This window comes from Erpetoichthys calabaricus, chromosome 16 (genome assembly GCF_900747795.2).
Source record: "Erpetoichthys calabaricus chromosome 16, fErpCal1.3, whole genome shotgun sequence".
In the NCBI taxonomy this organism is placed as follows: Eukaryota; Metazoa; Chordata; class Cladistia; order Polypteriformes; family Polypteridae; genus Erpetoichthys; species Erpetoichthys calabaricus.
This window is the reverse complement of record NC_041409.2, coordinates 59,958,434-59,983,399: the sequence shown is the minus strand read 5'-3', so window position 1 is coordinate 59,983,399 and position 24,966 is coordinate 59,958,434. Positions and strand designations below refer to the sequence as shown.

The following is a 24,966-nucleotide window of genomic DNA, read 5'->3' as shown; positions in this document are numbered from 1 at the left end:
TGTAAAGAACATCATCTGTTTTATCAGAGAGGAAGTGGGACCAACAACACCAGGAACACAGAGAGTACCACGGTTGCTGCACACTGGCAAGAACTGGCAAATGAGGATACAGTAGATCTGGGAGAGGTTCTGGGAGTTCCGTATGCATATTTTTGAGACATCTCTTCAATCAGAATCTGCTCTAGTCAGATTTAACAAGGCTCATGGTCATAGTCGAGTTTACAGTACCATGGGAAGAATGGATGGAAGAGGCTTCAGACATGAAAAAGAAAAGTATGAAGGACCTCATCATCAACTGTTCTGCTAAAGGCTGTTAAGCAAGTTTTGATCTGTAGAGGTTAGGCGTTGGGTTTTTGCAGAAAAGTCTCTCTGCAAGGCCTTTGCTGTACTTGGCATTACAGGAGCAAAGAAGAGAAGAGCTATCAGTACCATCATGAAGACAACTGAGAAAGCTTCACAATGAAGACAGCATTGCTGCATGTTTCCAGTCCTGGAATAGATCACTCTTGGTTGGGTCACCTGGGACAGGATGTATGATGTTAGAAAGACCAAAAACCTCCAATAACCCCTAGGTAACATCAATGTTAAGGTACCCTGGTGAAGAATCAAGCAGTGATTCAAGAATAAAAATAATTTAATGTTATTTTAGCAAAAAAGCATGTGCTGAATGTTTGTGCCATTACTGACAATATTACTACCAGTCGGCCATTATCCTCTGCTATCCAGCACTATGCTTGACTTCCTTCCTCCAGTCTAAGGCTACACCTGCTCAGCTATAGCCTTCAATCACCTATCACTAAGCTTCTGCTACTTCCATCAGGCAGCCCTGTGCCAGCCATCACTAAAACTGTGCCATTCGGAATAATACCACCAGTTGGCTATTGCCCTCTGTCACCATCACTAAACTTGCTCCACCATCTCCACCTGGTCCTCTTCCATTGCCATACAAGGCCATAAGCACTCCACATTTCTAGAGTTCACTCTGGCATGTGGTGCAAGCACAGTAGGTGTTTTACTTGGACTGGAATAGCACCCACCAGCATGTGCTATATACCTTTTAGATGTGGTGGCTGTATTGCATCCAACAGATTCTTATCCACTCAAAACCTTTTAAACCTGTGGACTGACCCACTAATCAGACATTAAACATTACTTGGCCTGGCTCTTTCCTGAAGTGCAAACCTTAAGATGGTGCCGCTTCTCCCGCATTATCACTACTGCTGCTTCTGGATCCTCTGGGTCGGTGATCACCTCTTCTAGGATGGGCTCGATGTTCTGCAGCCAGGCGCCAACACCATCCAGTGGCGGGGGCAGGCCATGGTCCAACACGGCCTTGTATTCTCCGATCTGGCAGGAGACAGGACACGGTATTATAACATCTGGATTAAGAACATTTTACAAAGGGCCCCCAATCAGCCCCCAAAATAGAGAATGATGTTAAAATGACATTTAAGTTTTGAACTGAAGGCACACTTGAGATGGTGTGTTATAATGATTGTTATTATTAATTGCAAGTACTGTACTACATGTAGGGGTGCCCCACATGCCAGCTTTTCCGACATCAGATTCACAGAGAGTCCTTGACCAGTCACCATAACCTTTCCCGCTGCCCTCTTTACCTTGGACAGCAGCCGATTCCAGGCCAGCCTCAGCTCCACCTGATCAGGGGTCATCTGTGCGGCTCGTTTAAGTGCTGAAAGGAAAGGCATGACGGACCTTTTCTGGTCATGAAATGAAGTGACAATCGTCTGGAAGACCTGCAAGAGTGGGAGCTTGTCAACCCTAGCGTATCCTACAGTGCACAAGTAGCAAAGAAGTGCACACCAAAAAGGGCTGCAAAGCGGGAGAGGGACGTCACTCTCTCTTGCACTTGTATTTTTCGACACAGGCACGCTCAGATTGAGCATACACAGGACAATTTCCACATGGACACTGCAAGCCAAGCAAACAAATTCACATACATGCATGCTGTATACACATACTGTTGTGTAGCCAAGATCACAAAATGCTCAGTGAAGTCAGGTGGCTTACACGAAACTGATCAGCGTAGCTGTGGCTCTGGGCGGCCATGAAGGCGTCCGTCAGCTGTCTCTCAGCACACTGGACCCACGAGATGACGTCTTTAATGTTCTGAGCCAGACTGGCCTGTAGAAGCACGGAAACACAGTCACATGCATGCAATTCCTACACAGGCTTCCTGACACTTTGAGGTTGAGATTCAGGATGCTGCCAGTGGAGGGTGCCCTCAACGTACCACATCAGGCTTAAGAGTGTTTACTTAATAGGATTATGGTTGAGAAGTCAGCTGTCTGCAGCTTCTAAATAAACTTTACAAATAGATTAGGACTACAAGTGGTGAGGGGCACCTGCACCCACGTCTGATTAGATGCTGTACTTTGGAAGAAAAACAAGGGCACAGCTCTGGAATGCTTGGAAGACTAATATTCTATTCACAGAACTTGTGTCCATCAGTGTTTTGTGCCTGCCTCGGGCAGTACAATGGACTGGAGAGCTGTTGCCTATCCAGGTAGGAATGAGTGCAACGTAAGAAGGAACCCAAGACTGCAGCACGCAATCACTTGTACAGTATTATGTCGATTAACTTAACTGCACCATTCAAGTCTTACAAAAGAAGCACACTTGAACATGGGGAGAATTAGCAACAGCCACACAGAAGGCATCCAGCTATAAATCAAACCTGGGCCCAGGTACTATGAGGTGCCACCATGTTGGTCGAGCTTACTGTATTTACAGATGACTTGGAAGACAGCCATCTGTAAACATAACTAGAGAACAGGAACAGTAAGACTTTTACTGAATCAAGGCATGTTGACTCAGGAATCTCCCTGAAGACAAGCAAACGCTTCCGGCTAAATGTTACAGCTCCCATTGAGATAATGACACGAGCAGTAACTCGTTAAACTCAAAATTTTCATATTAGCTCTCATCAGCTATAAAAATCCACTGATATTAACAGCATGTCCAATGCTACTTAATTCTGCTCTTCAAAGGTTGGCAACGAACCAGAAGGGCCAATGAATTAATTTCAATGTATTGAGCTGTGCCTGGACTTTCCTCTTCATTGATTCCTTGAAAACATTCAGAGTTTGCCAACTCAGTGTTTTCATATTTCAAATCAGTCTAAATGTTAAGCGAAAGTGGAATTCTCCTCTTGACTGTTTTGAAACACTCAGAATGCCGGACAGTTATTGTTTCATTCTCTTCATGGTGTGCTTGAAGAATCACTGCACTTTTCCAGCCGTTTTAGCCATAGCACCACCACCACCACCACCACCATCTGGATTAATTTGACAGTGCATTGTAGAATGCCCCCAAGATGGGCAGATGTCCACCAGACCATGACATTTCTAGGAGGTCCACAGGCCCAGATCATTTTTTTAAATTTATAATACACTGGAGTCTCCTACATTGTCAATTAGCAGGTAATACATCAATATCTACAGTTTGTCAAAACTACAGCCCACTCACAAGGAGACCGTCACCACAACGCAACTGCTAAGGACATCTGATTGGATGGCGAGAAGTCCCACCTCAAAATAAAAGTCCAACTAAAAGTCAAAATGAACAATCTGATGGCTTAATAGACATAAATGAGAACTGAGGAGAAAAGAGAGAGAGTAAAGTACAGGAACCAGAAACAAAAAGGAAGATTCATGCATTTGAAACAGAAAACAAACACCTCTCCAGGACAGCGGGGTTACCATTCAAAGCTGACCCAGAAACCATAGCTAAAGTCCTGAAGAACACAAATGCATAAGTGAAGACTTGCCTAAAGTCCAAAGTCCTTAAACTGCAAAATTTTACACTGCATTCTTTTGATGAAAACTCAATTGACACATTAAATCCTGCACTTCCTAAAGTTAAAATCATTTTTGAGTTTTAAGATGTTTAACTCTTCTTTCATTGCACATATTCCAAATATAATTGTCCTGTAGAATGGCACTGTGGCACAGAGGTTAACACTGCAGTCATTCACCTTCAAGGATCAGGGTGTGACTCCCAATTTATTCTGTCTGTGTGTGTGTGTGTGTGTGTGTGTGGAATTTGTATGTTCTTAACATGTCTGAATGAAAACGCTCTCAGTATTTCCTCAGTTTCCCCGTTTCCTCCCACATCCCAAAGTATTTTGCCTCATGTAAATCTGACACACTAAACTGGCTTAGTGTTATGAAGAGTGTTCTGTGGTGGACTGGTGTCCCATCTAAGATTACAGGTTGTCTTGGTTCTCTCAGTGACCCTGAAATGGAAACTGAGAGTCTAGAGTGGGGTGGGCAAAGCCAGTCCTGCATGGCTGTAGTAGCTGCAGGTTTTTAATCCAACCTGATTGATTAATTAGAAGACCATTTCTGCCAATAATAGATCTTATTTAATTTTATGGCTGCTAGTGTTTTTATTTGGCCATGTCTGGACATTTGTAGATTTTTTTTCCATTTCCAAGTATATCACCCAAATGATTTCTAGCCTGATGCAGGTGAGTAATTCCCAGTCCTTCACTTTTCTTCTCTTCAGTTTCTTCCACATATTTTAGGGTAAATGGATATTTCAGGTGTAAATGGAAACAAGCTAGAAGGTGAACTGCTGCTCCCTTTGTCATTTCCATCATATTGCTAATAAGGAGAAATTAAAAGCATTGAATGACAGTTTAAGACTAGAATAAAAAATTAATGGTGGGGAATTTTCACAAGTGAGAATTTAGATAGATAGATAGATAGATAGATAGATAGATAGATAGATAGATAGATAGATAGATAGATAGATAGATAGATAGATAGATAGATAGATAGATAGATAGATAGATAGATAGATAGATAGATAGATAGATAGATGTGAAAGGAGCTATATGACAGATAGATAGATAGATAGATAGATAGATAGATAGATAGATAGATAGATAGATAGATAGATAGATAGATAGATAGATAGATAGATAGATAGATAGATAGATAGATAGATAGATAGACAAAACACTATACTAAACATATGTAGTATAGTGCCATCTATGCAGTATAGTGTCTTATCTACTGTATCTATCTATACAATATATTGCCTTTCATAATCTATCTATCTATCTATCTATCTATCTATCTATCTATCTATCTATCTATCTATCTATCTATCTATCTATCTATCTATCTATCTATCTATCTATCTATCTATGTCCCCAGGGGGAAATATGGCTTTGAAGCATAAAAATGAAGCCCTTGCAACTTTGCAGACCCCTGACCTAGAGAAAACAAATATGTATTCAATCATATCTTTATCCAAAAAAAAAAAATTGTGTTAGTCCATAAAATCCCCAGTATGCAGGTGTTTGGACTGCTGTAAGTACACTAAATCTTCTCTCTCCCTAGTTTTTCAACTCTGACTTTTCCCATTAGATTCACAGAGTCATGCAATCTTAGATCAGTAAGCAAATCAAATTCCCAAAACACTCATTTTACTGAGTCTGGGCAGAGTTACTGCTATGGAGGTTCTCAACTCAGTCTTCTCCTTCCTAATAATCCAAAACAGATTTCAACTGTTTCTCAAATTCTAAGCAGAATCCTCTTAATCTTGATCAAACAAAATGAATAATAACATTCCTGTTAAACTGAAATGGCTGAACAATTCAAATTACAATGATTAAATATAATCTAAATCCCAGTATTTTAAATAGAACTGTGCTATCCCCAATATCATAATTCTATATTCCAATATGTAGGAATTTAAACCTCTTTTCACTTTCTCATATACGAAGTATAGGGAAAGTATTGGAATTGTCCAAAAATTTGATTTCGAGATTTTGATGAATCTCGACGTTTTAGACCTCCCCGAGTCAAAAAATTGTTTAGGGTGGACTCAGGGAGGTCTAAAACATTTCTCCAAATATAATTTTTGGAATTATGTCTGTCTGTGTGTGTGTAAACATGATAACTTGAGTAGGCTTTCACGTAGGTCAACCAAATTTAGCATACAAGTATTAGATACAAAACGTAGATTTCTATCAATTTCCGCTAAATGGAAGTAGTACTTTTTTATTCATGCAGCGGCAGAGTCCAATTTATTCAACTTGACTTTTATAATAACTGTTCGATATATTATTAATTTGGTTTGTTGTTGATGGTTCTTTAATATACATTATATAAAAATATAATCATTGTCTTGCAGTTTACTCCTCAAATATCAATCCCCATATCTGAGTATACGAGAAAGTCTAGGGGAGACCACTACCGATTTTATTTGTAAGATTTCATGCCAACTTCTTTTTTTTCCCCAAAACTGTGAACAGAATCCTGTCAGCCTGCGGCGAACCCTGCAAACATTTTCCTCAAGAGCCTATCAGAAATGAATTCAGCAATTCTATAAAATCAGAATGGAATAATTTAAATGTACTCAAAGTGGAGAATTCGGCAGTACCTAGAGCAGAGAGGAAACAGAAAAACAGAGGAGCAGATGTCTGCAAATCTTTAGTGTGAAGAAGACAAGACAGTACCTTTGGCTGTTTATAAGGAGAAAGAGATCTCACAAGGCGAGAAGAAGCTGACAGAGAAGCAGATGGAGAAGGCGTAACATAAGTCTGTGCCCAGCAAAGAGAAGAGCAGAAGACACATTACTGAAGGTTAGCCTAAGTGCTGACAGAATTATGGAGGTGCCCATCTACACTCTATAACTGCATACCTGCATTTCTTCTTCTGACGGTGGTAGGTCTCTGGAGTACTGCAGGAACTGTGCCACATATGTCATGATAGATTTCTCATCAGGGTTATTAATATCAACATCTTAACGAAAAAAAAAATCCATCAGAACATCAGTGAAGTACAATAACTCGGGCACTTACTTCATGTCAGTAAATCAAAAGGCACAGGATACCTTCAGGTTCCAGAAGCCTTGGTATTCTCAGTTCATTGTCAGCGATTCTGAATGCCTCTTCTAAATTTTCCTGGTTTGTTCTGCTACTCATTTTTTGTAGGTCAATCAAGTCAGGCCTTAGAGAATGCAGAATGGCTAGAAATGCATGTCCACTCCTCCAGGAAGCCTTGAAATCTGTTACAGTAACATCTGAGTCCACCCTAAACAAGCACAAGTACACCCATAAGCAAAACCTATTATCACTTTCCAAATGTTAAACATTACAATGTCTATAACCAGCAAAATGAACCCTTGGTACATTTAGTCCTTGAGACATGTGAAATTGCACCTGACCTGGCACACTGCTCCTTTGCCCAATGTAACAGGGCCTTTTTGGCAGACATCTTGAATTTCTTGTGCATGGGAGCTCCTCTCTTGGAAGACGAACTGTCCATTGTAGAGCAGGACTCCACGCTGACCAGGGACTCCAGTGAAGACTGGTGGGAGCTAAAGGCCAAGGTGTTGGCAAGTTCCTCAATCTGCAAAGAGATTTTGCTTCCTTGAATTTGTTTACAGTTGAGATTTTAAAAACAACACATGCACAATCTGAATCTACACCGTCCATATCTCTAATCCTCCAATTCTCTACACATCAATTTGATTTGCGGTTTTCCTTGAATTCTCTTGTTTTCAATATTCTAAGAAGAATTAACTTCATCTTAGAATTCTAAATACTCCTCCATTTGAGTTTCAAACCTGCTCTATTAGCTGTGTTCATGTAAACGTGAGAAGCACAAAATGTCGTCAACATGTCCATCTGCCTGTCTGTCTGTCCACATGAAACAACTCAGCTTGCAGGAGACCAATTTTGTTGAAATTTGGCACACTTATTCTTCAAGGAAATAATACAGGAAAGCTCCATTTTTATAGAAATAACAACAAGAACGCAGTCCATGCATCCACAGACACGTAAAATGAACAGATACATTCCCATTTATCTGAGGCTAATCCATACATTCATGAAAATTACAAGGGAATATATTTAACACTACTTTAATGTGAATCAATAAATCCCAAAACAGATGACAAGAACAGTCATCTCTACAACCATCTGGCATTAATCCGCAGATTCCTGATAGTTTCAAGAGAACATATTTCATATTAATTTCAAGTTAATACGCAATTTCCTAAAAGTATGACATTAAGAGACACATATCCAAAAATCTGAAATTAATGAACAAATTCACAGTATTTTTATGTAAACACATCTCATGTTAATTTCAAGTGTCCTTAACTTACTGAAAGTATGATGTGAACGGACATATTTCTAATAATCTGATGATAGATAGATAGATAGATAGATAGATAGATAGATAGATAGATAGATAGATAGATAGATAGATAGATAGATAGATAGATAGATAGATAGATACTTTAATTGTCCTACACATTCACAATTATTTTAAGTGAGGATAGATTATATCATAATAATTTTAAGTAAAGCCATAATGTCATCAAAGTATTCTCCATATGGACAGAACTCAGCAACCAAAGGTGATCCAAATATTCCATTTAGTGAAGCAAATGATGTTCCCAAAAGTATGATATAAACAGACATATTCCCCTAAATGCAAGATAATCATTATATTTAAAAAAATGTAAAGACAATATCATAATGCTCTCTCGCTTCTCCTAACAACAGAGAGTGTCTAATGAGCACAATGAAGCAAGTGCAAACACCACTTTCTGTACTTACATGAAAATGCAAAATGATGGTCCATATCAGCCCCAAAACAATGCATGGCTTGCCCTCAATTATATCAGGAACATTTATGTTGACCAGTTTAATCTTAGAAATAAAGAAAATTCAGTTATTGAAAAAGCTGACCAAACCGTTCGCTGAGTAGATCATTTTAACACTCACTATTCTCCTTGTCCCTTTCATTATTTTTACAGAGTCACAGTGAACAGCTCAACATGTCATGGCATTTCACATTTTACTTACCGATTTCCTTTTCAAAAAATAGAGAGCAGTTTCAATGTTGCTTCTCCACTTAAAAATGCCCTGGCCTTTCTCGTGTTTCTGTGAGTGACAAAGAGAGAGGACATGTCAGACGGGAGACCATTCAGAAATGGCAAAGCAGAGGGTGCGGCAGGTAAGGCCCAGCCTGCTCTTATCTGGCTCACAGGGGTGACTAAGTTGTGGAAAAATCCTTACTGATGTTTATCAATATTTACTACAAAAATGGGGCAGGAAGCTTGGGAGCTCCTACTCGTAAGGCAAGAAGCTCTAGCATTAGATAAGGAAAATGATTACAATTATTATGTTGTGTAACTCGTGTCTCTGAGAGAACTCCCCTATTGGTTATCTGTGAACGCCTACCAAGTGGAGAGATGACCCTTCAAAAGACTATTTTACATTTACTATTTTTCGCGCCTACACTACCTGGGTGTAAGTGGATTGAGCCAGGTACGTGACGTGAAGCCAGTGTTTACACATTGAGGCGATCATGTGACATGTAAAGCTGCGCCATGCAAGTGCTTGACGTCCACACACATCATGGTGTTTGTTGAAATTTTATAGCACAGATTTACAGTATTTACAAAGATTCAAACCACTTCAGGCAATGCATGGGAATGAAGTCCAACCAAAAGTGTGGGGGAGAAAGATCTGGGGGAGATACAGTAATTTTGAACTCAGACTTCTGTTTATGAAGCAAGTCTTTCACACATTCTGTCCGCTTACAAGTTCTATACATGTGCATTTGATCAGCAGAGATTTATTACTATTACTATTAAAATGTGTTATATAGAATGTTGAAATCTTCAGCATAACCTGTTTCGATAATTTTCTCTCATTAAGTTTGTTTTGTGTTGTGTTCTTGTGTGTTCAATCATTATGGTGATTGTTTTGAAAAAACTATACAGAGTTAATTAGTTAATTGCATTTATATAGCACTTCCATCCATCCATTATCCAACCCGCTATATCCTAACTACAAGGTCACGGGGGTCTGCTGGAGCCAATCCCAGCCAACACAGGGCGCAAGGCAGGAAACAAACACCAGGCAGGGCGCCAGCCCACCACAGGGCACACACACACACCCACACACACACTAGGGACAATTTAGAATCGGCAATGCATCTAACCTGCATGTCTTTGGACTGTCGGAGGAAACCGGAGTACCCGGAGGAAACCCACGCAGACACGGGGAGAACATGCAAACTCCATGCAGGGAGGACCCGGGAAGCAAACCCGGGTCTCCTAACTGCGAGGCAGCAGCGCTACCCACTGTGCCACCATGCCGCCCTATATAGCACTTTTATAACCTAAACAAAGTGCTTTACGTAGGCAGTGGGGAACCACATCACCACCACCAATATGTAGGATCCACCTGAATGACATGGCAGCAACCAGTCTTGAGCCAGTATGCTCACCGCACATTAGCTCTTAGCTGTTGGAAGGGGAGAGAGACAGCTAACAAGGGACAGCGGACACTATGGGGTCAGAATAACCAGGTAATTTAGGTGGGCAATTTTGCCAGGACAGTGGGGTACACCCTACTCTTTATGAAAAATGCCCAGGGAACCTTTATACCCACAGAGAGTCAGGGTCTCATTTTTATACCTCATCCAAAGGACAACACCACTTTTTTCAGCACAGTGTCCCCTTCACTGCACTGGGGCATTGGGATCCACACACAGACCACAGGGTAAGCACACCCTAATGGCCTCACCACACCACTAACAGCAGTGACCTAAGCTTTTCTCCTAGACGGTCTCCAATCCAATTTGAGACAATCAGACATACGATAAAAGTGGGAGTATCTAAGAAAGTACAGGAAAGTAGGATGAAGTGGTTTGGACATGTGATGAGGAGAGTCAATGAATATGTGGGTAAAAGAGTGATGGGAATGGAAGTACAGGGGAAGAGAAAGTGATGGAGGCCAAAGCATTGGTGAAAGGAGAAAATACAAGAAGATCTGAAAGAAAAAAAGCTTCACTGGTGAGAAGGTACAGGCGAAGCTATTTGGAGAAGGTTGATTGGCATATTGACCCCACACTGAAGTAGGAAAATAGGAAAAGAAAGAGGAAGAATTGTACAATTAGGGTTCCTGGATGTAGATGACTCATCTAAACCTTATTTCATGTGATCTATCAGGATCTTTAAATTCATAGTTGAAAATGGTATTATGTTTGCCGTCAAGCATTCTGACAAATGAAGCAGAGTGAGTAATTAGACTTGAATTAATGGGTGCCATACAAAATACTACTGAATAAAAGCTAATCTAAAAATCTGTTTGTCTGTCTGTCTGTCTGCTTTTCATGAGAGAACTACTTAACATTTCATCACTAATTTGCTTGAACATTCTGGTTGATTTTGGGACCTTTCACATCGCACGAAGCATCATAGTTTGCTTGCAGTACCGATTCATTTGCGAGAATCTGACAGACCCGCAGTGGGCCGAGGGGCACTCCTCACTCACGAGTCAGCCTCGGGGCATATCTTACATCCACTTAGCTAGGGAACAAGGGAACTACTTAACATATTTAGATCGGGTTTTCATCACTAATTTGCGTAAACATTCCGGTTGATTTTGCGACTTCTCTCATCGCGCTATCATAGTTCGCTTGCAGGAGTGATATATTTGCACTAATACGAGACAGAGGCTGCGGGCTGAGGGGAGGGGGAAGCGTGACCTCAGGAGTAGGGAGCCTGGCGGGCCCCTCCTCACTCACGTGCCAGCCTCTGTTCGAATCGCTCTATCTCTCTCGCTATGTTTTGGAGAGGACCTTGCCACTTAGTTAGTGATACCTGTTTGTTTATTGATTTTTAAAGTTTGTTCTGTTTCACTACTACACGGGTGAAGCCACGGGGGATGGCTAGTCTTGAATAAGCCTGTCATGCACACTATTACACATTCTGTATGTTCTATAAAATGACAGCAGTGTCAAGTTACCTTTTTTTTACTTGTTATGGAGAAACACAACAACATAGCAAAAGAACAGCAAGTATGAGGCAATTGTACCCCAGAGATTTAAAAATAAAGGAGTGCTGGGAGCTTGTACAGTATACTGCAAAAAATTAAATCTAAGCAAGTGAATGGTATTTATATCATGAAAATAAATCTTGTTTTCCTTATTGTGAGAATTATTGACTTATCAAAAAGTGTGTATTTACGATTATTTAACTTACTTTAAGAAATCTTGTCAAGTACATTTGGCTTACCCCATTGACTGATTTTTTTTGCTAAATTACAAGGGAATATATTTAACTTTAATTTAATGTGAATCAATAAATCCCAAAACAGATGACAAGAACAGTCATATCTACAATGATCTGGCATTAATCCGCAGATTCCTGATAGTTTCAAGAGAACATATTTCATATTAATTTCAAGTTAATACGCAATTTCTTAAAACTATGACATTAAGAGACACATTTCCAAAAATCTGAAATTAATGAACATATTCACAGTATTATTATGTAAACACATCTTATGTTAATTTAAATAAAAACAACTCCCATTGAAAGTTCTTTTGTCTAGTTTTTGCATATGTATTTTTTGCAGTGTAGAGCTAGCTGGGACACAATTCAGCCAAGGGCTTCAATGAACTAATGTTGCCTTATCTGCCTGCTCCATGGGCCTAATCAAAGTCCATAAAATATTCAAAGGCATTGATAAAGTTGACTGATCAAAATGTGAATTTAAGACTGAAGCCAAGAGGAGTCATGGGAATCTGGAGCAAACTACAAATGCATATATTTGAAATGGAAACCCTGTCAACTTTTAAAATGTTGCAACAACTGAGCTATTAGCTAAGCATATGAGCTTATTGGACTGAATAGTCCCCTCCTGTTTGACAAACTTCTTATGTTCTTATGATTGGTTCACCTTAAAGAAGGAATATTTGATCTGGCTCAGAATTTTCAGTGTAAACATGACTAAGATACAGACAAGCCAGAATGACCCTTACCAGTGACTCTCCAGAAAGCACTTCCAACAGATCCAAAAGTCGGTTTCCATTTCTGATGTCACTGAACAGGTCTAACACCACCGTCGGAGTCTTGTGCTGTTAAAGAATCAGAAGACAGAAAGAAATGGAGTGAATTAGAATGTAAGAGCTTCTCTTTTCTCTCACCCCAAAAAAGTTCACCTCCTGCAAATATTGGCCTTTGTCAAGTGTTTTAGTCAGAAGCCCTTTAATCGGCCTTATGCTTCTTGGGCTTTGTTCCTGTTTCTTTACAGATTAATAATTTCCATTTCTGTTGTGCTTTCCATTGCCTACATGAACCACAAGCACTTCAAAATTATCACAGCAGCAAAGAGAGAATTTGCCACTAACACCGAATGATCCTTATGGGATGAAGTGGTAGGAGATGAGAAGTGACATGGGGTCAGTGACTACACTGGTAGATTAGGTGACTTGAGATGGGGTCAAGGGTCGAAATAGTGGTTGACATGGCTTGTCTGATAGACACACTGGGAGTCAGTGGCTGATCTGAGAGGCGAGACAGTTTGGGCACATGAGTGGTCAACAATGAAACCAGAAGGTGAGCTCATTTCTCTAATGGGCACAATGAAGGTAAGTGCTTAAACTTGAAGTTGAGGTCACATGTGCTAGTGACACACTTGGGGTTCAGTGGCTGAACTGGCAGAAAGAGAACTCTGAGAAATATTTGTCTGAAAGACGAGCTGGAGTTTTAAGTGGAAGGACTGGGAGATGAATTGACTTGTCTCCTGAATGCACTTGCAGTCAGTGGCTGAAGTGGAAGGAAAGATGGCTTGTTTCTTGGACAATACTGGGGATCAGTGATTGAACTGTGAGGTTAAGTGATTAAATTTATGGATGCAATGAGGTCCATTGGCAAAAATGCAAATTAAGGAATTTTTGGGAGGGATACACTGGGGGGTCAAGGGCTGACCTGGGAGGTTGAAGGACACGGTTCTATCACACAAGCTAACAATTTGTGCTGTGGCCTGATACCCAGCCTTTTGTACATGCTTAGATTATCATATTTGATGAGCTTGGGAGCCATTGTTTACAATAGTCACCCTAGATTGTTAATCTCTCTATTATAAAAAAAATCTTGGGACGAGATGTGACTTTTTTCCTGCGTTGAGACATGATCATTTGAAGAGAGACACTTTCACGTCCCACGAGACAGGCAAGTCACGTCATACTTACAACTTTTGGAAACAAGTCCCGTGAGACACATGCAGCGCAGGTTAGAGATAATGGAACTAGGAAAATTTGAAAGTCTCAAAAAAAATGATAGGAAAGATCACATTAGCACAAACAAACAGAAAATATTACTCGGTGAAATAACAGAACAGCGAAAAGAGACTGAATAGTGTTTGAGGATGTCTGAGGGAGAAGAGAGACAAGGCAGTGAGACAAAAGGACAGCTGCTGTACTGGCTTTTAAACATTCGAAACACCGCATGAAATGCAGATCACGCGGCACGGCAGCAGCAGCAAGCCAGCAGCTGATCGAGCAAAGAGGAGGTAAAAATAACAACTATTATTTGTTTCCCATTGTGTCACCGTTTAAGAGGGGTTTCAGAGGAGCGGCCACATCTCCTTGGGGTGCGTTTAGCCCCCCTCTTCACGACGACACATAGCGCTGGCGGGGGGAGGAGAAGGGGTTGGCGAGTGAAGCGAGCAGGGTGCGAAGCCACCAAGTAATAATAATAATAATAATGGTAATAATACATTTTATTTAATAGGCACCTTTCTTAACCCTCAAGGTCACCTTACAATGAAATTAAACAACATTAATAAAATATAAAAACAATGAGGATGATAAAATCAAATAGCATTAAGGTACAGAGGTAGTAGTAAACGTACAAAAATAACAGGCAGTAACAGTGTTAAATTCATAATTGTTCATTGACAAGCTGATGTCACCATCCTCCACTACACATTTATGTGCCTGAGAAGCTCACATCAACACATTTAACTAAATATTCATTCAAACTGATATTCCTTGTGCTAAGAAACAGTTGAACGATACACAAAACATCTGGATGTGAACAGACAAGGTAAGAGTCTAAAGAGATGACCACTCCAGATTTGCCAAACCTTAACATTAGTTCAGTCCTAACTAGGACATTGAGGATGCAGTGAGAAGCACTGCTGCATGACAGATCCATTGTTCTGCATGAAAGTCATGCACCAGGATGCAGCCTCTATGGAGTCTACACGTTCTCCCTGTCTATATATGGGATTTCCTCCCCATCTAATAGTTTGGAGAATAGATAATTCCAAAATGGCTCCGAGGGTGAGTGTGTATGTGAATGTGTGAATAAGTGGGCCCTAAAATGAGTTGGTGCACTGCACCTTACACCTAGTGCCGCTGGGATAATTTTTCTGAACTGGATTAGACATGTTTGAGAAATGTATGCTAATCTGACAGAACAATGAGTAGCTTGCAGCATTAATTAAAAAAAAAAGAACAAGCGCTTCAAAAATGTTTAAAGGTTGTGCCCTAGAATGCCGTCATGCCGCTGCTCCTTCAGCTTGTTTGTTCCTTCTTACACAAAAGCAATGGCCTGCATAAAAATGGCTGAAGGAGGAGACACAGAACTCAGTATTTTATTTAAGGCAATAATCCTTCTTATACAACAAATTGAAGCCCACCACCCCCAATATATTGCTCAAAATCCGTCTTCTTATCTTACTGCACTGAGGCTGTGTTCATGTGCAACGGGGGCTAGCTAACAAGGTTAGGGTGATGTCACAACTTGGCAGAATTGGTCAAAAGATTATTGCCAAACTCTTCTAATAGCAAATACCGCATGGAAGGGCACTGACGTGAGATTTTACCTCTCCAAGTTGCCAAGCGGTCTTATCAGTTACATTGTTAATGCTACATAAGCATACATCTCAAGACTCCTGGAAGTTTGTGGAGTCTCGTACTCTTAGTGTCTCTTCAATGACTTCCACAAGTGAGTCATAATCTGCCAGAAATTGTTGCCTGCACCCAGATATTTCTTTTGCAGATATCTCCGGTCCACTAATCATCAGTGAACTATTTAATTTAAATCTGAGCAGATCTCCAACACCTCAACGCCATATGCAAGTTTCTCACAAGGGGGGACAACACCCTTCTCTCCTCCCAGAAAATCAATTTTTCAAAGTTGGGATATTTGCATATACTTTCCTAGCGGGCCCCCTAACTCACTCAGGTGTGCTGCCTGCCTTGTGCCCATTGCTGCAGGGTTTGGCTCTTACGTCAGCCCAAAACTGGACTAAACAGGTTTGAGATTGTTATGTTAAGGTATACTGGTTGTTACTTTGTGAGCTGCACTACACATCCCAGAATACTCATGGCTATCTTACCACACTAGATATCCCAGAATACTCCCTGTGCTGCTCCACTGAAGTACTTACCTCACAGTCTTCCAAGCTCTTTGTGGTGTTACCACGTCACATACCCCATACTTATTCCAAACTTTCTGCTGCTTTACTGCATTACCTTTCCCAGAATTCATTACTTGAAGAAATCTTACACACCAGAAGACACCATTTGGTCTGTGAAAATCCTTAGTCGGGATTGTTTGAATCATCATAACCTCTTAGAAACTTACTTGCTGACCTTTTGATATAGACAGCCCAGAATCCTCCTGCCTCAGCTGCACCATTACATTAAACATCCTTCTTGACTCTTCTCCGAAATATCCTAAAATGCTCCTGTCCTTTTGTTGACTAACCTTACACAACCTAATCCCAAATAACCCAGAATCCCCCCAGTTCCTCACTGAACTACGCTTCTTATAATCTTTGCCACCATTGCATTTCTCATTGCATTACAATACTTCCCAACGGATGAACGCCTTCACCATTTTATTGGATCAGAAGCCTTGTTTCCTTGCATGTTGCTTTTCCACAGTCACAGCAACAAATGCAGAGTGAAGCTTTCATCACATTATGTATTTGCACCAGCTATCAGCCTGCATCTTGTGGATGTAAGAATTCAGTGGATGCAGAAAGTACAGAGTTAACTTCACTGCCCCTGCTGCTGCTACTGACCTTGGCAAGCTGTGCATTTATCCAGTTGGTGAAAGTCCTCTTCTGAACTTGCTCATGCTCCACTGTGTGAAAACAAAAGACATGCAGGAAGATGAGTTAGCATAATGAATTCCTGCCATGTAAACTCAACACCATGATATCTCAACCTGAATCAAAGAACACCATTTCCAGTGACGGAGGTTAACCCCACCAGTTCATCCATTCAAAATTCTATGTCTGTAAATGTTATTCCATCACTGCTAACACCTGCCAAGTCAATACACAACCTTGAGGAGATGATCGATGACCAGCATTCCTTCACTGACCACGTTGCAGCTGTATTCGTTCACTCTGTATAAGATCAGGCCATATCTGATAGAGTACACAGCACACCGTCAGGTCAGGTAACTACTGGAACTCCTTACTGGCAGGGGTACCAGCATGTGCTGCCAAGCCACTGCAAATGATTCAAAAGGCAGCGACAGTGGGTATTGTATTCAACCAGCCAAGATGGGCACATGCTGCTCCTCTTTTCAGGTCACTACACTGGCTTCTTGGTAGCAGCACATACTAAGATCTGCTAGTTATTTACCAACAAAGTAGTCAATGGCTCAGCAAAAAATGTATATGGAGGTGCCAATGAAGTTCTGTGCTCCATCTTAACCACTCAGGTCTGCTAGTGAACAGCGCCTGGTGATTCCATCTTCATGTGGTGGCATCAAATCTCAATCCAGACTCTTTTCACATGTAGCTCCTAGCTTGTGGAATGAGCATCCCACTTCCACTTGAACTCCCTCACTGTGTTTAGCAAGCATGTGAAGATGCTCTTGTGTGTGAATATCTTGGTTTTGAAACTATATTTGGAGTAGTTAATAAAAAGGTAAATTCTCTTGTGTCATTCTGTTTGCTTTAGTGCACTTCACTTGTGATGGTTAATTTTATAACCTTGTCCTAAACAGTCCCTTGACTAAATCATAAGAAATATAAGAAATTTGACAAATGGCTGGAGGCCATTCAGTCCATCAAGCCCATTTGTTTAGCTAATAACTAAGCTGTCCTAATAGATCATTCATTCAGACTCTTCTTTAAGGTTGTCAAGGTTTCTGCTTCAACTCCATGTCTCAGTAGTTTGTTCCAGACTGCCACGACTCTTTGCATAAAGAAGTGCTTCCTGGCTTCTGTCCAGACACTTCTTAAAGGTTGTCAAGGTTTCTGCTTCAACTCCATGTCTCAGTAGCTCTTCCAGAGTCCCAAAAACTCTTTAGGTATAGATGTGATGCCTGGCTTCAGTTCTAAATGCACTTCTCCTTAATTTCCACTGGTGTCCTCAAGTATGTGATTCAGCGTTAAGCCAAAAAAATTCTTCTAGATCTGCTTTATCAGCGCCTTTAAAGATTTTAAATACCTAGATTAAGTCCCCTTGCGGGCTCCTCTGCTTGAGACTAAACAGGTTTACTTCTCTGAGTTTGTCACAGTAGGACATGTCCTTAAGTCCTGGGATGCACTTGGTTGTTCTCCTCTGTACAGCTTCAAGTGCTGCTAGGTCTTTCTTGTACTGTGGTGACCAGAACTGCACCCAGTACTCCAGATGTGATCTTACAAATTTATATTCAACAGTTTTTATGATATAACCTAACATTTTATTTGCCTTTTTCATTGCTTCTGCACATTGCTTTGTCGATGAAAATGTTGTGTCACTATATACCCCTAAATCCTCTTCAGAGGTTGCTTCCTATATGATGGCGTTGCCCATCTTGTATTTATTATTGATGGTCTTTTTGCCCACATGTTGCACTTTGTACTTTGCTACATTAAACTGCATGTTCACTCAGTTCTGAAGCTTGCCCAGTTCTTTTTGAATTCTTTTTGAAAAGAAGAATGATATTTACTTGATTATGTTACCTTCTTTTGTAATTTGATTTGGATAAAACTGTCTGCTGAGAGAATAAAGTAAATGTAAATATAAATTTCATTGCAGCACCTCTACAGTCCCACACAGGCGAGCAGGCAGAGCCCCCCAAGGGTAGTGTAACTTCACAATCACAAGCATACAGACGGAGCCGCACGCATACATTCATGGCTGGAGCTTTGCCCGGCTACTTAGATTTTATTGATGTGAGGAAAAAATCATTGCTAATGTGCTCAATAAAAATCCATACATGAGGAAACTTGCTTGAAATGCTTGGGTTATGAGCCATTACCCCTGGTCCTCCTAGCATTTGATATTCAGCCTCCAGCTCTCTCATCATGCCAGTGCCGAGTCTAGTCTGTGATCTGCCCCTTTTTTAATTGAGCATTATTTTTACCACACATCTGCCTATATAATGTGGTACAGTAAATTGTTGTCCATTCATTTCCCATGCCCATTTAACCCAGCGCAGGATTCCAGCAGTATTAGGTGGACGGCAGTAGCTAACCCTGCATTTTGTGGTGCCCTGTTTTATGATGGGCTGAACTATTCTGCACCTCTTTAGGAGCTGGAAAGGAGGCTCAGTAAGACATACAGGCAGACCTCCTTCTGTCAACGAATACAGTAGTGAAGAACTCATCCTAGCTGGACTTACACTTATTAATCAAACAGTCAGAAAACTGCTCATATGTAGCTTAGCAGAGTGCAACATCAAATTTAACAATCCAACCAACTCCAGTATGAACGGTGCTATAAAAGACTGAACCGAATTGGGTCTTACATACATGCCCAAGAGTCTTTTTCTGAGCTGTGCTTTGGACTGTTGTTCAACTGCATGATCCCCTACTGGGAAGCCAGAAATTAAGCAAAGTTTACAAAGCAGCTTTCATATTGAGGATTAATACAGTGTACCAAATAACAAATATCGCATATATTAAAATAAGCACAACAGCACAAGTAAAGACAGCAACTTAAAGAACACCAATCCATTCCATTTCCAACACGCTGCTCTAGTTCAGGAAGATAGGGGACCAGTACCTATCCCAGCAGCACTTGGTACAAAGCAGGAAGCAGCATGCCAGTCCTTCTCAAGACATAAACAAAAGTACAGTCATATGAAAAAGTTTGGGAACCCCTCTTAATTCTTTGGATTTTTGTTTATCATTGGCTGAGCTTTCAAAGCAGCAACTTCCTTTTAATATATGACATGCCTTATGGAAATAGTAGTATTTCAGCATTGACATTAAGTTTATTGGATTAACAGAAAATATGCAATATGCATCATAACAAAATTAGACAGGTGCATAAATTTGGGCACCCCAACAGAAATATTACATCAATACTTAGTTGAGCCTCCTTTTGCAAATATAACAGCCTCTAGACACCTCCTATAGTCTTTGATGAGTGTCTGGATTCTGGATGGAGGTATTTTTGACCATTCTTCCATACAAAATCTCTCCAGTTCAGTTAAATTTGATGGCTGCCAAGCATGGACAGCCTGCTTCAAATCATCCCATAGATTTTCGATGATATTCAAGTCAGGGGACTGCGATGGCCATTCCAGAACATTGTACTTCTCCCTCTGCATGAATGCCTTTGTAGATGTCAAACTGTGTTTTGGGTCATTGTCTTGTTGGAATATCCAACCCCTGCGTAACTTCAACTTTGTGACTAATGCTTGAACATTATGCTGAAGAATTTGTTGATATTGGGTTGAATTCATCTGACCCTCGACTTTAACAAGGGCCCCAGTCCCTGAACTAGCCACACAGCCCTACAGCATGATGGAACCTCCACCAAATTTGACAGTAGGTAGCAGGTGTTTTTCTTGGAATGAGGTGTTCTTTTTCCGCTATGCAAAGCGTTTTTTGTTATGACCAAATAACTCCATTTTTGTCTCATCAGTCTAAAGCACTTTGTTCCAAAATTAATCTGGCTTGTCTAAATGAGCATTTGCATGCAAAAAGCGACTTTGTTTGTGGCGTGAGTGCAGAAAGGGCTTCTTTCTTATCACCCTGCCATACAGATGTTCTTTGTGCAAATTGCGTTGAATTGTAGAACGATGTACAGATACACCATCTACAGCAAGATGTTCTTGCTGGTCTTTGGAGATGATCTGTGGGTTGTCTGTAACCATTCTCACAATCCTGCACATATGCCGCTCCTGTACAGTGATCCCTCGCTATATCGCGCTTCGCCTTTCGCGCTTCACTCTATCGCGGATTTTATATGTAAGCATATTTAAATATATATCGCGGATTTTTTGCTGGTTCGCGGATTTCTGAGGACAATGGGTCTTTTAATTTGTTTGCATTCCTCTCTGTTTCCTTTGAAGAGGAACATATGTTTGCATTCTTTTAATTGTGAGACAGAACTGTCATCTCTGTCTTGTCATGGAGCACAGTTTAAACTTTTGAAAAAGAGACAAATGTTTGTTTGCAGTGTTTGAATAACGTTCCTGTCTCTCTACAACCTCCTGTGTTTCTGCGCAAATCTGTGACCCAAGCATGACAATATAAAAATAACCATATAAACATATGGTTTCTACTTCACGGATTTTCTTATTTCGCGGGTGGCTCTGGAACGCAACCCCCGCGATGGAGGAGGGATTACTGTATTTTTATTGGCATACACGACCTGGGTTTAACAGCAACTGTGCCTGTGACCTTCCATTTCCTGATTACACAAGGGGGCTCTGCCCCCTGCTCGCCTACCCCCGGCGTTTTGAACCCGTGCCCGCTGGGCAGCTACGTGTCCGGATGACGCACGTTTAATACGGAGCGTTTGCCCGTGTCATTGTGGAGTCCCCCACTGGTAATACAGAGCTTCGTCCGTACTATTACGCGGTGCATTTTGGACTACTGCGGACCCCGTAGTTTTTCTCGTTTCAGTTTGTATCTTTGGTCAGTTGAGCTCATGTTTTTCAAGCTTTTGAATTCCGGTCTTCATTATCTGTAACCTGCTGTCCATGTGCGTGGCCCCCTTGTTCAACCTGTTTATGACGTTTTACTTTGCTTTCTACTCTGTCTTTAATTTCTGACCTAGCTTTATTCCGGTTTTGTTTAAATGACACTGGGTCCGTGGTGATTATATGTAAAGGAGGCAGTCTAATTTTACCCTTTTGACAACTACGTGTAAATTCATTATTTGTATTGCCAGTTGTTTCTTCTGGGAAGTTAAGTGAATGACAATGATTGCAAATGACATTCATTAATCCCAATGAATTTTCCTCAATAGTGGACTCATTATTGAAGGCGTTGTCAGCCAACTGGCGTAAGCATTTAGCAGGTGTCTGGCGTTGATGTCCGCGACGGGCATGTTTTGCTTGTGGCGTTTGACTGACGCGTTGTTGCATGTACATTATTTGTGACGCGCTATTTTGTAGTTTTAATTGATTTGCCACCGCTTTGCGAAATAAGGAGGATCGCACTCACTGTTAATATGTATCCTTTTCTGCAGTTGAACGGTTAATAGTGCTTAATTGTAAGGAGATACACCTATGCTGCCTAGTGTGAAGGTGTTCAGATGACGTATGTTTAATATGGACGTTTCCTTTAGAAATGTGGTTTTGGGTGTCACTTCTTATTGGGGGGGGGGGGGGGGGGGGGTTGAGGATTGTTGTTGCGCGAGCGTCTTCTTTCTTTTTGTGTCCCATGGGCTTGACACCTACGCCGACACCCATGCTGCCTAGTGTGAAGGTGTCGACGTTCACTTTAGAATATGTGGCTTTGGGTGTCACTTCTTATGGATGTGTGGGGGGGATTGTTGTTGCGCGAGCGTCTTCTTTCTTTTTGTGTTCCTGTGTCTTGTTTGAATCCCTCTCTTTGTGTGTGTCCCGTCCCTTGCTTGTAGGGTCAGTGGGGTGGTTTTGTGTTCTTTTTTATTGTCTTCCATGGGCTTGTTGAATCCCCCTCTTGGTGTGTGTCCCGTCCTGTGCCTGTAGGGGGGGGTGGTCGTGCCTTGCCGTTGTGCGCTCGTCTGTTCTTTTTTTTTGTTGTGTTTAGTTTCGTGTGCAATGTGTTTTGTGCTTTGCCCGCGGTTGAGTACTTTTTTATGTGCCTTTTCCTTTTTTCGGTGCTTGTGTGACTCCTTTTTGTATGTGCTCACTCCTTTTTTCTGTGGTCTTGTCCGCCACTCGCGGCCCCTCATCCGCCTCTTCTCGCCCTCTTTTCTCCGCCTTTCTCGGCTCCTCAGCCGACTCTCGCGGACTCTTTTTCCGCCTGCGCAGTACGTCTTTTTGCAGCTACGGCCCATGGCCGGATGTGCCTGCGTCCATCATCCGGTTTAGCATTCTCGGTTAGTAATATAGATTCCTTACAGTTGAAACTGACAGTTTAAACCTCTGAGATAGCTTTTTGTAGTCGTCTCCTAAACCATCATACTGAACAATCTTTGTTTTCAGATCTTTTGAGAGTTGCTTTGAGGATCCCATGCTGTCACTCTTCAGAGGAGAGTCAAAGGGAAGCACAACTTGCAATTGACCTCCTTAAATACCTTTTCTCATGATTGGACACACCTGTCTATGAAGTTCAAGGCTTAACGAGCTAATCCAACCAATTTGGAGTTGCAAGTTATCAGTACTGAGCAGTTACATGCATTCAAATCAGCAAAATTACAAGGGGACCCAAATTTTTGCACAGCCAGTTTTTCACATTTGATTTAATTTCATACAACTAAATACTGCTTCACTAAAAATCTTTGTTCGGAAAACACCTCAGTACTCAGATGTTTTTAGGAAATGAAAGACATACCACTGTTATCTTTTTTGTTGACAGTAGAGTAAATTATTATTCAGGCTGAGAGGGGTTCCCAAACTTTTTCATATGACTGTATGTGATGAATCAGGATCAAAAGCATGGAACAACCACATTTTTAAAAAGAACTAGATCAGGTGAATATATTTAAGAGTAGTGAAATGGACATCACAGTAGAACCAGGCTCAGAACAAAAAATATGGGGAAGAAAGGGACAAGTGATCTAACATGCAAAAAAAGAAAAGGAGAGATGTTTCTGCATTTGCTCATCCGTTGCAGAAGCCTAATCCAGCAGCTTTGGGTAGAAGGTAGAAACCAGCTCTGGATGCGTCACCAAGCCATCACAGGACAAGTTCAACAAATACAAAGGTGAATTAGTCACTTAGACACATTTGGAATGTAAATAGTAAATGATCCTCATAGACTGACCTACTGTAAGATGAAGGATGTGGGTGGCAGGCACCATAAAGCTAAATTAGTTTTCATTGAACACCTAGTGAAAAGGTCATTACTCAGCAGAGGGCCCATGAACCACGTCACATCTGGCAGCTTCTCTAGATAGCATTGTCCTTATCGTATCTAACCATAAAGACACATATACACTCTGGGTGGTGCCATCCCCACATCTCTATATATACTGTATAAAATCGAACTTCTGTCTGTCTGTCTGTATGTCTGTCCGCTTTTCACAAACGAACTACTTAAAGGATTTACATCAGGTTTTTTTTCTATAATTTGCTTTAACATTCCAGTTGATTTTGCGACTTCTCTTACTGCGGAAAGTATCATAGTTCGCTTGCGGCAGTGATTAATAAGCGCAAGTCGAAGACAGAGGCAGGGGGAGGCGGGACCTCAGGAGTAGGAAGCCGGGCGGACCATCCTCACTCACGTGCCAGCCTCCATTCGAGTCGTGTCTGCATGTCTGTCCACTTTTCACGAAAGAACTACTTAACAGATTTAGATCGGCTTTTTTTCTATAATTTGCTTGAACATTCCAGTTGATTTTGCAACTTCTCTCATCTCTCATCATCAAGTTTCATAGTTTGCTTGCGGTAGCAATTTATAAGCGCAAAGCAAAGAGAGAGGCTGTAGGCCGAGGGGAGGGGGAGACATAAAATTAATCAATTGGTGCTCAAACTATTTGACACACTGTCTCGGACATACACTTCAATAAATACCATTTTAGTACACAACAATTCAGTTCATTATCCTACAGAATTTTTAAATTCCATTAATCCTTCTGGCATGCCGCCCCACAACTTAGCATTGAAAGTAGGAACACCGATTATCCTTTTGAGAAACCTGAGCCCACCTAAACTTTGCAATGGTATCCATCTCCAGGTCTGTCAGCTTCAGAACAACATCATAAAAGGTAATAATCATCACAGGATGTGGCATTGGCGAGAGGGTTTTAATCCCTCGCATTCCTCTAATTGAGA

General features: G+C 41.0%; 1 protein-coding gene across 2 annotated transcripts in view; it reads right to left on the bottom strand.

Annotated features, from left to right (window-relative positions):
- Positions 1-24,966, bottom strand: part of syne2b (spectrin repeat containing, nuclear envelope 2b) — a 524,337-nt gene that overhangs the window by 448,059 nt on the left and 51,312 nt on the right. For both annotated transcript variants that reach the window (XM_051919949.1, XM_051919950.1), the window contains exons 3-13: positions 16,886-16,947; positions 12,828-12,923; positions 8,855-8,932; positions 8,606-8,698; positions 7,204-7,388; positions 6,871-7,070; positions 6,679-6,779; positions 6,494-6,577; positions 2,032-2,145; positions 1,620-1,757; positions 1,183-1,347 (exon numbers count right to left, since the gene is read on the bottom strand). In XM_051919949.1, the coding sequence (XP_051775909.1) occupies positions 1,183-1,347; positions 1,620-1,757; positions 2,032-2,145; positions 6,494-6,577; positions 6,679-6,779; positions 6,871-7,070; positions 7,204-7,388; positions 8,606-8,698; positions 8,855-8,932; positions 12,828-12,923; positions 16,886-16,947 (1,316 nt within the window). The remainder of the gene's footprint in view (positions 1-1,182; positions 1,348-1,619; positions 1,758-2,031; positions 2,146-6,493; positions 6,578-6,678; positions 6,780-6,870; positions 7,071-7,203; positions 7,389-8,605; positions 8,699-8,854; positions 8,933-12,827; positions 12,924-16,885; positions 16,948-24,966) is intronic.